The sequence below is a fragment of the Actinia tenebrosa genome, unplaced genomic scaffold, assembly GCF_029948245.1.
Source record: "Actinia tenebrosa isolate PJP-AT-01 unplaced genomic scaffold, QUT_ActTen_1.0 PGA_scaffold4__44_contigs__length_22323623, whole genome shotgun sequence".
NCBI classification, from domain to species: Eukaryota; Metazoa; Cnidaria; class Anthozoa; order Actiniaria; family Actiniidae; genus Actinia; species Actinia tenebrosa.
The window spans coordinates 9538333-9553329 of record NW_028292581.1 but is presented as its reverse complement, the minus strand read 5'-3'; the positions used below and the strand labels follow the sequence as shown (position 1 = coordinate 9553329).

The following is a 14997-nucleotide window of genomic DNA, read 5'->3' as shown; positions in this document are numbered from 1 at the left end:
TGGTGAGGTATAGGTGTGATGTGGTCGAACTTCTTGCACTTAGTAGTTAAACGAGCAGCAGAAATAAGTATGCGCTGGACTTTATCGATGGTATTTAAAGGGAGACCAAACAAGAGACTGTTGCAATGGTCAAGTTTCGAGGTTACGTAAGCGTGGACGAGTTTCTTCGTCGTATTTTCATCAAGGTAACTCCTTATTTTACCAATGTTACGAAGTGCTAGTGAGGCTGCTGATCTGCAAATATTGTTGACGTGAGGAATCATACTCGGGTGATGGTCTAGGAGTATTCCAAGGTCGCAGACCTCAGCTGGAGTTAACATGAAAGTTACTAACAGGGTTTGTGTCCACGAACTTTGAAGAGAAATGCATCACTTTTGTCTTTTTAGCGTTACAGGCAAGAAAATTGTTGGTATACCAAGCCGACACACCTTTCCATGGTAGCGGTAGCTTGTAGCTTATCTTTATTACTCTCCATGATTATATAGATCTGACTGTCATCTGCGGTACATTATCAGGTCAAGTCCACAAGAGACTACGATATCTTCAATCGGGGCAGTATATAAAGTAAACAATTACTGGTCCCATCACAGATCCTTGAGGGACACCGAACTTAACGCTGCAATAGGTTGACAAAACGTTATTAATAAACTATAATGATAAACGATTAAGATTTACTTTTGGTATTATCCACGAGGGGATTCAGGTTGAGGCTGAACCCAGCCACCCCGTAACCCGACCCCTATAACCCAGGGAATGCGGAGCGTAATTTTGATTGGGGGGGCTAGCGACCCACCAAAACGTTTGAAACTGAGACCCTTGCAACTGCGATTTCTAGTGTTTTAAGGTGCATTTACAACATATTTATGGCATTGGGTATTGATATTTCCAATACCAAACAAGTAATTCAAAATATGACGGTATATATCGATATAAATAAGGTAGTACAATAATGTATTCTTTTTTTGCCTCCAATGTATTCTGAAATCCATCTGCTAGTAAGATAAAAGCACTTCCCATCAAATCGAAGAGATAAGTTTTGAGATATCCAGTGTTTTTGTAGTTGACGAAACAAGGACCACGGACCACCCTAAAAAGTGGGGGGTGGGGCCTAAGATTAACTACTCTTTGAAATAAAATTATTTGAGTCACAGCGCCATTTTATAGACCTCCTCGGCTTGTACGTAATGTCCCATTTCAGACCACGTGTCATTACCTTGAGAATATTCTTTGTTTGAGTTGTATCCATATTCATGTGTCTTCTCATGTGCAACCGAGCGCAACCGTTAAACAAATAAAGGATACTCTAGGGAATGACACGTGGTCTGAAATGGGACAACATTAAGTCCGAGCCGAGGTCTATTTTTACCAGATACGACATAATACTCAATGGGGTGACATGTGGTTTGAATGGGGAAACACGAAAATATTCGGACTTCTTGTAGTCTCCACCAGAGCCGTTTCAAGTGTCGTCACACACGCACGCAACGTTGCGTGACGACACTACGAACGGCCGTGGGGGAGACTAGACTTCTTGAAAACCAACCACAAGGTTCATGCAAGTGTTCTCAGCCGTACCTTCAGGACTTTTTAACGAGTATTTAAGGCATGTGACAGTTTTCAACGAATACAAACGATTTAACAAGTGATATTTTGCCATGTTACTTCATCATATTCGTGGCTGATATATTCGTTTACAATCATTACTGCAGTTTTCAAGGAATAATATAAGGGAATGTCAAGTGCTCTTAATAATGGATTTACAATTACAGCACTTTTCATGAAATTTAAGGAGTAGCACGAACCCTGCATCCAGATTACATCGTTCATTCACTGTCATATAGTGCCACTTCTTAAAAGCCCTACGATTCTGAATATCTGTCCAATAAAATATGCTTTGACGTAACCATGTCTTGAGAAGTAAGTATACTATACGTAAGAATGACTGCATTGTTTACTAGACGCGATCAATAGAAATATTTCAAGTATTTGAAATAAAAAAGTAAAAAGGATTGAGTTGATAACATGCCGACGGACAACGCAGCTTGAAACCCTAAGTACGATATCTTAGAAATATGACGTAAGAGTACGAGAAGTTTGGTGTAGTAGTTTACATGTATGTGGCAAGTCTAGCGGCCCCACGAAAACGGTGATAATTTTTGGCTAAATGTATATTATAAATACATAAGTCAGCGGGCAAGAAATCATCACCCATGATTCATGTCATTAACTGACAACTAGCTGACAACTAATTTACTAGGGCTTGCTATAGATGCTCTATAGACCCCTTTACCTTGGGCGTAATGCTTTCCCATTTCAGGATGAGATTCTTTGTTTGAGTTGAATCCATATTAATGTGTCTTCTCATACGCAACCATTAAACTAAGAAATGATTCAATGACACGTGGTCTGAAATGGGAAAACATTACGCCATAGGTAAAGAGGTCTTCGGATGTGATTTTAAAAACCAACCACGCCCTATTTCTATTGTTTGATGTCGGGTTTGAATGTCGATGGAAAACCTGTCCCGGGTTTTGAATTCAGCATTGGTACTAACAGGGGAGAGCGGGGCTGAATTCAAAACCCGGGACAGGTTTTCCATCGACATTCAAACCCGACATCAAGCATTAACATTAGGGCTTGGTTGTTTTTTAAATCAGTCAAAGCGCACGTGCTCGGATTTGCATTGAAATTCAAGACCGAGCTCCTGCGGCCCTCGGTCTTGAAATTACATGCGAACCCTTGCCATAGCGTTTTAACCTTTATATAAAAACTGTCAGTGAGTATAAGAAAATCGCTCAAAAAACATCAGGAACCGATTCCGGGCACCCTGAGAATAAAAAGGGCTACAGCGAGCGATACTGTAGTCACTGTTGACAAAAACGTTGTTGAGCCTAAGTGGATCTCAATCTGCAGTCTCATTGGTTTCTTCCTTGCTTGGCCAGTAGTCGTCTTGTGAAGGTCTTCTCGTTATTAGAGGTTTGCTCACACAGCTCGTAGAAGCGATGTAAACTTCAATATTTATACTAAACAAATGGCCTTGCAATTTTGTATAATCCTATTACTTGTTCTCCACGAACTATGCCCACTCTTTCCTATGGCAAAACCTTGTAAAGCCGAGTTGAACACAGATGCTGCGAAATTCATTGAACTCCATGGACAAACATTTTGTGTAACAGCTTATGGCCTCGTATAGAACGACTACGTGGTCATCGAGTGATGTCTTCACTTTCCTATGTTAAAAAAAACCTAGTAAGGCCGAGTTCAGCAAAGATGCTTCAAATTTCATTGAACTCCATGGCCAAACCTCTTGTGTAACAGCTTATGGTCTCGTATAGAACGACTACGTGGTCATCGAGTGATGTCTTCACTTTCCTATGTTAAAAAAAACCTAGTAAGGCCGAGTTCAGCAAAGATGCTTCAAAGTTCATTGAACTCCATGGCCAAACCTCTTGTGTAACAGCTTATGGTCTCGTATAGAACGACTACGTGGTCATCGAGTGATGTCTACTCTTTCCTATGTTAAAAAAAACCTAGTAAGGCCGAGTTCAGCAAAGATACTTCAAATTTCATTGAACTCCATGGCCAAACCTCTTGTGTAACAGCTTATGGTCTCGTATGGAACGACTACATCGTCATCGAACGATGTCTTCACTTTCCTAAGTTAAAAAAAACCTTGTAAGGCCGAGTTCAGCAAAGATGCTTCAAAGTTCATTGAACTCCACCGCACAAGCATTTTATGTTCAACAGTTTATGATTTTGTATGAAACGTCGTCAGCGAACATTAAGTTCCCATCTTTCCTATCGCAAAACCTTTGCAAAGCCGAGTTAAGCCAACACGCTGTAAAACGTATTGAGCTCCAGGGCTAAAGCCTTTCGTCTAAAAGCGTATGAAACGTCTACTTGGCAGTAGCTCTCGATATCCAAGCTAATAAACCTGATGCTGTCCACTCAAAGGGCACTGTACTTGCGAGGCTACTGCTTCAATGGCTAATACCCCGCTTAGGAATCTTTTCATCTTCTTTACAGATGTTTACAAACGAGATTCTTGGATAAGTGATAAATGCTGCTATCCTTATTTTACGAGTTTTTCAATAAAGATTTATCACTGGTGGATGTTGTTCCATTCTTATCCGAGTGATCGTTCGCCTATGAATACAAACAAAATACGAAATATTGAAATAAGTTATTGTAACAACTTGGTGGCACTATGCTGATGCTGTGCAGCTACTCCAGGCAGAAAGAAAAGAACGTTTTTGTGCTGGGTACCGCAAACTGCAGTTCGACGTCAGGCGTTTTCCTTCGAACTTTCGACATTTAACAAGGCGCCCTAGCGAAGTTGTTGCTGGAAGAGCCGCCATATTGAATTTAATCGACCCCAAGTGTTGCTCCGTTTTTGCGGGCGTGTTTCTGGGCCTGATTCCTAGCGATTAGCGGTAAACCTAGGCCCGGTTGTACGAAGGGTGAATGGCGCTATCCGACGAATAAATCTTATCCAGTGGATAAGTCGATGCTGTTTGATCCAGTAAATTTATTCGTCGGATAGCGCAATACACCCTTCGTACAACCGGACCCTGTTGCTAAAGGTCTATAATATCGCTGCTAGAACTTAACGCCAAAACGTCTTTCTTGGAAGACGGTCGCACGGTATATACATTGCCTAAGATCAGATGAGGATACTTATAAAATTCCTTTGACATCAGGCCGAAGGGGAACTACTAATATATATATATATATATAAATAAAATATTTGAAATATTTCCTTTTGCTGCATTCAAAGCATTTTTGAAAGGCTTTGATGACTTCTCTAAAAGTAAAAGGAAAGCCAGCAATACAAACCTTGTTTTTCTCCAGTTGTACCAAGGGCAAGGTCGCGAAACCTTTAGATACATCAATAGGCTGTCCAGCAATACCTAATCCATCACTTATGGTAACAAAACCGCCCTGATATCCAAGGGACATCGGTGTAGGAACAAATTTCTGTGATGCGGTTCCCTTACTACTTTGGGCTTGGGAGGATACTAATTGGTTCTGACCTGACTGATAGGCACCTTGGGCCTGCCGCTGCAGATGTTGCTGGAGGTGTTGCTGCTGTTGCATCAGCAATACAAACTGCTGTTGCTGTGGGAACTGTTGTGCGGCGAATGCTTGAGATGTGAGCGTCTGATGGGGAAGGATATGCGGCTGTTTACTGGTCTTGTTCTGTGTCATTTGTTTGGTTTGAGGTTGCAGCAGCTGCAACTGCTGTTTCTGTACCAGTGGACTCGTGAGTGTTGGCAGGATGGCTATCGGAGGAGCAGTTGAAACAATCTTGAGTTTATCCTTATCAGCAACACCTTGCGTAACACGAGGCTTTACCATGCTAACTTTGATTTGACTTGGCTGAAGATTTACAGACTTTTGTGCCACCATTTTCGATGTTATAGGAACTGTCAGCAAAGTTCCACTCATATTTTGGGGAGTCATAGTGACTTTTATTGGTGGAGACTTGCTTTTGTCGTTCTTTGTCTTGGCTGATGTGGGCTTATTTTCTGATATGCTATTGGTTGATGAAGGTGGAGTTTGACTCTTTGGTGCAGCTTTTATGGGTTCTGGTTTAGATACTGATGGTGAAGACTTTTCTATTGAAACACTAACTGACGTAGATCCACCACTGGTCGATACAGCCGATGTCCTCGTTGAAGTAGCAGTAGGTATGGACTGAGTAACACTAAATGTCGTCCTAGTCCCTGTGGGTTCCTTGTTGGAGGTATCTGTATTTGTAGTTGAAGTATTTGTTGGAGTACAAGACATAGGTGCTGCTAAACGAGAACTGACTTGCAAGAGCTGACTTCTTCTTGACATCAGAGACTCCAGGCGACTCTCAAGTCGAGTATTGTCAGCCTTTAGTTGATGTAGACTTGACATTAAAGACGCAACTGGAAAAAATGACAACACGTCAAAGTTATGGTAAATTGGGTCAGCTTAAGTGTAAGAGGCTTCTCACCTCTGGGTTTTCAGGCTCAATAGGCAATTTGCAGGAAATAATCACATGACTGTTACTAGATGGCAAATGACGTTTGCTGGATTACTAATGTGGTATCTAAATCGTCTTCCTCTTTGGTCTGTGGGTTAGCCGTCCCCTGGCTTAGATCAGCCCAGACGTTGTTTCAGGGTACGATCGGTGAGTTAGCCGTGCCCTGACTTCGATCAGCCCAGAGGTTGTGTCAGGGTTCGATCGGTGAGTTAGCCATGCCCCTTACTTAGATCAGCCCAGACGTTGTTTCAGGGTACGATCGGTGAGTTAGCCATGCCCTGACTTCGATCAGCCCAGAGGTTGTTTCAGGGTTCGATCGGTGAGTTAGCCATGCCCTGGCTTAGATCAGCCCAGAGGTTGTTTCAGGGTTTGATCGGTGAGTTAGCCATGCCCTGACTTAGATCAACCCAGGGGTTATTTCAGGGTTCGATAGAATTCGTTGTTTGCTTATTTGATTGTTTTAATGGGAAGTGGAACATCATGTTCTATTTTACTTGTACCACGTTATAGCATAGTTTATTCCAGTTTGAAACTCACCATCGTATTGTGAGGCCTGCTGCATCAGGAACTGAGCACCTTGTTCCCACTGGTACTCTAGTAACTGTTCTAAACTGTTAGGGAGTTGCCTAGATAAGGAAATATTGAATATCATCACATGCGTATCAAGGAGAGGCACAATTGTACAACATTCGACCATCAATGTTATGGACGCCAATGGGATACGAGTCTGTTTGTTGAGGTTGTTCATTGAGATATCTTATTCTTGACATCATAAAAGTAAGAAAAGTAAGAGTTCTGTCGTGTACAGAATATTTGAATGCAAAGTCCTTCATGTGTGTTCATTTGGTTCAGTGTAGAGTTGTCTTCTTGCAAAGAGGGGTTTCCCCTGTTTTTTTGTTTTCAGTTTTCTTGTGTCCTGTAAACAAGTAATTTTGCCTTCTGTACTCTTAATGGCCACCCTCTGCTTAAAGAGCCACTTGGACGAAAATCGCTCCAAAATTAAAACTTTTTCATTCGAGCTGGAACTTTGCTGATATAATCCTGAGTTGAAATCCTCTTGAGCCGAATTCTGTGATTCAAAGAAATAATGGTGGACGAAAGTAAATCGTAAAGTTTTGGCCCTTTCCTTTCGAATATCAGAAAAATATTTTAGTGAGTGGTTCTTAATGTATTCAAGAATATTTCGGCAAAGTTCCAGCTCGAATGAAAGAGTTTTAATTTTGGAGTGATTTTCGTCCAAGTGGCCCTTTAACAGAGATACAATTTAGTGCAAAAACTCAAAACGAGAAGCTTCCAACTGGCAAGCAAATTGAGGTTGTCCGCTTGACCAAAGGTACAAATTAGCACAAAAACCCTCACAGGGACTGGCTGGCTGCTAAAAAAAGGTTGGCTGTTGAAAGACTTGGCAATACTAGAACATTTGTGCTAACTTCCACCTATTAAATTTACAACTAGGGTTTAGCCAAGAAGCTTGCCGCATTTTCCTCACTGTATTATTGCTACACATCAACTATGACAAAAATTGCAAAAGCTTAACAAGCAATAGACTACGTCAATCAAATAAATTGTTAAAGTATGTACTTTTTACCTTTTTTGTTTGATTGATGGTAGTCTATTTCCGACTACAGCCCGTTTCATGATTTTGTGACCTTACCAACTCCAGACTTTTGGCGCCCTTTTTTCAGTTTTGGCTACTGCCAATCAAATTTCCCAGGGCCAAGTGCATTTCAATCGCGAGTGATAAATGTTTTCCCATGGAAAAATGGCCCTCAAGTTAAGGGGAATATTTATTGCTCATGATCGGAATTCACTTGACTCGATTGGTGGGTAGCAATTAAAAAAGTGTTAAGTGGTGGATCCGTACCATGAAAACATAAAAAGAATATTATGAAGAGAATTACTCACAAGGGCCCATTGGTGGTTTGTCTATTTGACTCCTGTGTGCTATAGCCATTCTCTAGCTGCCCTGCAAGATGTGGTTGAGGGATTACGTATGGAGTTACTCCATGGCTGCTAGCTGGTGGCATACCACTAGATACAGATACTAGACTAGAAGAAGACATTTCTGCCATACTACTCATGGGATATCCAGGATAACTTGAACTTAGATTAACTGGAGTTGGAGAGGTGATGACTGGTCTCTTTGCCTCTTGGCTTTTGTTTTGCGATTTAGATTTAGATTGCCTAGGAGTGGAGGCTGGTCGAGATAGCTTTGGTGTGGAGGCTGGTCGAGATAGCTTTGATTTAGATTCTGCTCCTTTGTTCTTTAAAGGTGGTCTTCCAACCTTTCGTTTCGGCTCATCCTCTGTTTTACTACTTGCTCGTTTTCTTGGACCCTGTGTGTTTTTTGTCTGGTTTACTGATTTTTTAATTACTGCTGGTTTAGGTTGTGTCACTGTTTTTGGTATGGGGGCACTAACAGGGGGTGGGGTAGGAGTGGGCTGAGCTATACTGTTGGATGTCACTGGTAAATTGTTTTTTGAAGAAATTTGGCCTCCATTTTTAGGAGCTGTTGTAGGTATAGGAGCAAATATTGACTCAGTAATTCCAGTTGTGGTACTTGAAGAGCTAATCGTTAGGTTATTTATTAAGTTTGCTACTGCAGTACTTGGTACAGGAGATGCTGCTGTACTAACTGTAGGTGAGCTCAATACAACCCCTGGTCTTTCTTGTTCTTGGCTAATTTCTGCTTGGATTTCATTGACTGAACTACTAGTACCACTTCCACTGGCATTTCCAGGAAGAGTCTTTACAGTTGATGGTTTGCGACCTCTCTGTTTGGGTGTTCCTGGAAGGGGTGCCCCAGGTGAAGAAGGAACTGGTGCTGTGCTTGGCATGCAGGTAGAGGATGAGGAAATAGGTGAAGACTTTGGGGTGGAGTCTGGCTTCTGAGGTTGGGAGCCTGATGGCTGACTCTCACTGGATGTTCGTGGCTTTGGTTTCTTTTCTTTTTCCCACTTTAGTTTCAGTTTCTCCTTTTCTGGTGTCTTGATGTTTAACAGACCTTTGTTCTGTAAACCAATGTCAAAAACAAAAATTTTTAAATTTATGACAAACATGGTTGTCTGTTCAGACTCTAAATGTTGATGTGACACTATTTAGAAAAAAACCCTTCAATCTTATTGAACCCCTAAAAAACCTCTGGGCTGATCCAAATGACAGCAAACCAAAGATCCAATAGGAAGCTTTATAGTGTTATAGGTTTGATGAATAGAGTTATAGCCTTATGCACCTTCTGATGTGATGAAAATAAAAGTAATTAGTTGACATTTCACCTGGCCAAGAACCAGGTACCTATTGGGGCTCATTTTAAATTTTCAACTAGCATCTTCACCCTTCTATATGAGGGATTACCCCTCAAGACAACACCCTTGACTGACTTTACTAAAGGAGGGATAAACAAAGTCTCTTTGTTCATTTACTTATTTGAATATATTCAGGATCATACAGACACTAAGACACTAATTGTGCAACCTAAAGCATGTCGATAGTCAGTCACATGTCATAGAGTATTCTTACCCTCTTATTCCAATGAAACTGACAATACCCAACATACTTGACAGTATGACCAGACTGTCCGTCATTTTCTTCACAAAGAAAACCACGACTCTGAGCGCTGAAATAAAAGAACAATACAGGTCTGATTAATTCTAACAGTGATACCTGTCCACCTTGTTAAGCAGGGGTATATACAAATTTGTGCTAGCTACCCCAGATGTATATATTTTACACCTTTGGTACATGTAATTTCTATAATCCCTGGTTGGTGGTGATTGTAATTATACAAAAAATTGGTTGTTGAGAATGAACCGGTGCTCTAAATAATCTACCACATCATTGTCTTAGTATTGCTGCTTTTCCCCCATTGATGTTATGGAAAAAAACAAGATAACTGTTGGTAACTGGAGTGAGAACTTTGCTAGGATCCCAGGGAGGGGAGGGGTTAATAATGGTACTGAAATTGAGGTACCACAGTGTATGAAAACAAAGCTTCATTGAGGAAGTGGTCTAAAGATCTGGGAAGTGGACTATTTCCAGACACTTACCAGGTAACATGGAAGGTCTGTTTACATCCTTGTTTATTGCAGTTCATACACCCACCATGTGCTGTTTTGCTTTCTTTACCTCTTTCTTCACATATATAACACATCTGAAATAATAAGATGTGCTTCAGAAAATACCCAAATTACTCATACTTACTACCCTATCACTGCTAAACCTGCTATAGAGGTTTTGCACCACCACGTGACGGCAGGATCAATACTATCGTTTAACATAAGAAAGAACTCAATTCCCAAGATTAAAGGGATTTTATCGTTCTGCCATCTTATCAAAGATGAGATGTATTATGGAGTTGGGCAATATTTACTATCATGTTCTAACCAAAGATATCAAAACATACCATCACAATACATGACCAAGTAATACTAATCACAAGAATAATCCCTTTTAGGAATTTCTGTGGATAATTTAGGGTTGCCTCCAGCTAAATGGTGCATTGCAGTTTTTCAAATCATATACTAACAAAATCATTCAACTGCACAGTAAAGATTGATTACGGATTGAATTTTGGTTAGCTCATGTGACCATTTGGAGCTCTCCAAATATTTGTCATGTGAGTAAACTGAAATTCAAAACATGATTGATTGTTATTTTTGAGATGCTAACAGTGAAATTATTTCGTTAGTAGCGTCTTGTGCATTCATTATTGTCAGCTTTAGGCCAAATAATACGCCAAATCAAAATATGGTGTCCAATTTGAATAACTATTGTCCTGGATTGACTAGAGACTGACTAGCCTCTCATAAATGTGAAAATTCTTTTATGTTTCCATGTGAACATGAAGCTAGCCAATCGACAGTCAACAATAGCTATTCATATTGGCTGCCATATTTCAATTTGGTGTATTGATGGTTTTCACGGCGGCCATGTTGGAGGAACTTAACAAAAGAATTGTCAATGAATTCTTTTGTTATATCCTCCAACATGGCCGCCGTGTCTTTTGCTATTTAATTCTCTTGGGAATGGTTAAAAACCATCATTAGAGGATTCAAAAAACTAAATAAGGCTAACTTACCTTGAGGTATCTATCATGTGGAACTGATGCTAAAATAATGGGCTCCATTGTGGTCACATTACCAAAACGAACTTCAGGGATGTATAGTGCACATACTACATGGGCCCAACCTAAACAATAGAAGTCATGGCTTATATCATCTGTTATGTCATGGGTATTTGATTATCATGCTACATTGTAAGATGATACTTAATATGAGACTAATAGTTCATTGGGAGCTAGACTTTGTTTTTGTGATGGTAATATTAATATTAATTGTGCAAGGCTTTGAACTCTGGGTCTTGGGACCCACATAAATGCTCAAATTGGGGTCCCAAGTATAGTGTTGTGGATGCTAATCAATATTTAGGAAGCCCTTGTCAACACAATTAAGCAACTCCCATGTTACTGCTCACATTTGGGTCCCAAGCATTGTATTGTGGGTGCTAATCAATATTTAGGAAGCCCTTGTCAACACTAGTGAAGTGGGTCTTGAGATGCATCAAAATAATTATGAAAATTATTGATTTAATGCAATCATCATAACATAACAAAATTCTGACTTGATGTAGAGGCTTTAGGAGTACCCATTTATATGAAGATAGGGACTGATAATACAGTGTGCTGACTCCTAGCACTAGGATCACCCTACCTTTCATGTAAACTGAGTATATATATCTAGGTGCTTGATGTACTCTACAGAGACTTGAGCTGTGTTTACATGGTAATAGATGACTTTTAACTGGTCAAAAATTTATATAGAAATTTACATAGAACCGTCTTTTTTATCGTATATAAAATGTGTTCTGTTTATGCAGAATGGGTCCAAAATTTGCATGACTAGGCGTACTAGTTTTTGTTTGGGAACGTACTAAACATACAACTTATTGACGGGTTAAAAAATTGTCTGGTACGCTGTAATTGCAGCCTTGATTGCCTAATAATTACGATACAATTACACTGTAACATACATGATGTTTCTGTATCATAATATATCATTTTAACTGACCCCCTGTATCTGTTCTTTTCAATGCACCAGTCTTTGAAGGACATAACTCACACTTCTGTAAAATAACATTAAAAGCATAAGGTACAGCAATTAAAATAACTCATCCTTGTTTTACAAGGGTAGAACTTAATGGGCCCTTCTCAAAATTGTCTGGATGTGAGGCTAAACATTTTTCTTGATTGCACTTGTGGCATGTCTTTTGTATTTCCATGTTAGTCTCACACTGAAGACAATTTTAAGAGGGGTCCATAGCCGGTGGCTAACAAACCGGTGACCCTTATTCCATGATTTAATTGGAATTTAGAAGTTGATTTTTATGGAGAGGAAAACTAGAGAACCCAGAGGAAAAAACTCAAAGCATGTGAGAGAAATAACGAACACCCCTACTCATTTAAGTCCAGAACCGGCCACAAGTCCAGAACCGACCACAGCAGCAGATAGGAATCTTGCAAAATGTGAGTGAAATTTTGTATTTTTAGCAAGTTTAAAGAAAAAAATGTACAATGCAACTAGTTAAGTTTTGCGAGTATGACTACAGTCCAGATATTGAAGGACTGAAAAAGTTTAGAACCTGCATCAAGTAACGTCTGTTATTCAATGCAATCATTGATCGCTAGTGACTTACTAGCATAGCAAGGTTTTCCTAGTAGGTTTAAGAGATATTCATTTTCCCTGCACCTGTGAGAGGCATTCATAGCAGCAAACAACACCTGTGTTTAGTTTCCCTTGACATAGTATTTCAAACATAGTATCCCCAATCCCAAATTTTCTCCTATTTTATTTCTCTTGGATTAAGTTAGATTATAGGTTAAATGGCTTGATTGATACTGTTTTTTTTTACAGATTCCTATGTGACCTCTTATATATTAATAAAAACCTAATTTTTATTTGATTGTTAAGAGAAAGATGTTTTATGATATACGAGAAATACTACTAAGCTAATTTATTAGTAGAAAGTATCAAGATGTCAGTAGATTTATAAGAAGAAGCGTGACAAGTGCTGACAAAATCACACGTTATTAAATTTTCATAATATAAACGATGATAAACAACGCTCATAGAGTATTTACTCACTCGAAAACACAAATAAGCATAAGAATATTCATTCCTAAAAAGCAACTGATAATCAAGAAAGTATATCGGGGTACAGATCAGTGATATGTGACATTCGAAGAATCATATTCACAGAATTCTCGACGGCTTTATATAAACTCACCACTCGTGCAATCCTTTCTTGGGATTCACACTTTCGACAAAACCAAGGTCCTTTCGGCACTTGAACAATTCCATAGCAAGCTACAAAGATGTGAAAATAAGGAATAAGTGAGTGATTGAGAACGGAAAACAATGCGTGACACTGGAGCAGTAAATTCTTCACCTTGATGTACAGCCACATTACAGCCATGTCCATCACAATACACTAAAGGGTTTTCGTCCCATCCTCGCTCATCCGAGCAAACACAACAGCCTCCAACCATGGCCTTTACCATTGCGTACCACCGATAAAGATGGAGGCCAGCATAGAATTAACAGGTCATAAGAACCAGCTGTGGTTTGTAGGGGAATAAGTTGACATTTACTCACGATTCGTGAACTTTTTTTTTACTTCAAAACTAAAAATGGACGCGCGATTAGCGCGCACGTGTTTGTTCAAGTGCGCATGATTTGGGGAAACCGCTGTTCACTCGTTCGAACATTCGTCGTCTCAGTAGGATCCCATACTTATATCTTATACTTATACTTCATAATATTTGAAACTCAGTAAAATTTATCTTGAAATCCACAAAAAAATCCGAACATAAGGGGAAAGAAAAGGGAGAACGGTTTCCGGCTGCTCTCAGGGTACCGGCGGCCCGACTGTACCGACTGTACTGTACTGTACCCGACGAACAAGATCTGAACAAGCCGTTGCCTCTCTCATCGTCCCCACTTCCCACGGCACGGTCAAACACACTTTGAAAACTTGTTGAATTTGTTTATTGTATAAATTAATTTGTATTAATTATATCATCGGTTTATACCATATAAGCAACTATCGTATCATTTCCAAATTCTCTTTCCTGTCAAAATGAAATATTAATTTGGATCGTTTCCATTGGCATTCTTTCGAGGTAAGACTATGACTTATGGAATCAGTCAAGTATAGTTTGGGATGATATAATTAATCTGCAATAGGAATACATGTCTAGTTGGTGCAAGCTGAGGCCAGTTAATGCTGATTCCGATTAATGCTGATTCGTATCCGGCGGCGTGGAAGGACTAGGTGGAAACGCACTGGGGGCAATCGTTTAAATTCCCAGTGTTTTTGTTCATTCGCGGCGGTCATATATGAAAATCGGGCTGCTAGCTCAAGTATGGTATATATGTACCGCATATCTAAAATGTAATTTAAAGTGGGGAGAGGGTATGGGGGGCTGCAAATGGTCTTCTAATTATTAGCTCTAAAAAACAGATTTCAGTTTTTTCAAAGTATTTTCCTAAGATGAAAAGGGGAAATGAAATGAAAAGGTGGAAAAGGCCTGCTGGAGAGCTATGTGCTATAGGCCTAGACGAAATCACGTTTCCTTGCTTCAATCTGACACTGGGAACACTTTGATGCGTTAATTTCGTCTTTTTGTTTTTCTACCATAGTTTCGAAAACACTTCCACGACGGCGTTGTATCATATAGTACCGATTTGGTCATGCGATGGTACCCAGCCCGGCCACAACGAATTAAATTATTTTAGTTTGGGTCCAGCATAGCCAACCTAACCGCTTGCATTGCTCTTTTCCAACGTCACAGTCAGTACGATCCGAATGCGTTGTACTCATTTTGAAAAACATTTGAGGAATGCCGAGCTGGTCAAAACGGATACTGATCATTTGAAGACGTATTTGTGCGATTCGTTTCGCTGTCCATGCGTCCACATCGTTAGGGG

General features: G+C 39.9%; 1 protein-coding gene across 1 annotated transcript; it reads right to left on the bottom strand.

Annotated features, from left to right (window-relative positions):
* Positions 1–1634: 1634 nt before the first annotated feature.
* On the bottom strand, positions 1635–13700 carry LOC116296733 (uncharacterized). The gene is made up of 10 exons (XM_031704804.2): positions 13457–13700; positions 13295–13374; positions 12079–12133; positions 11091–11200; positions 10060–10163; positions 9533–9629; positions 7919–9024; positions 6551–6639; positions 4837–5915; positions 1635–4146 (listed from the first exon to the last, which is right to left on the bottom strand). Exons 1-10 carry the CDS (start codon positions 13566–13568, stop codon positions 4078–4080), a joined length of 2901 nt encoding a protein of 966 aa, XP_031560664.1. The 5' UTR covers positions 13569–13700; the 3' UTR covers positions 1635–4077.
* Between the last annotated feature and the right edge of the window lie 1297 nt (positions 13701–14997).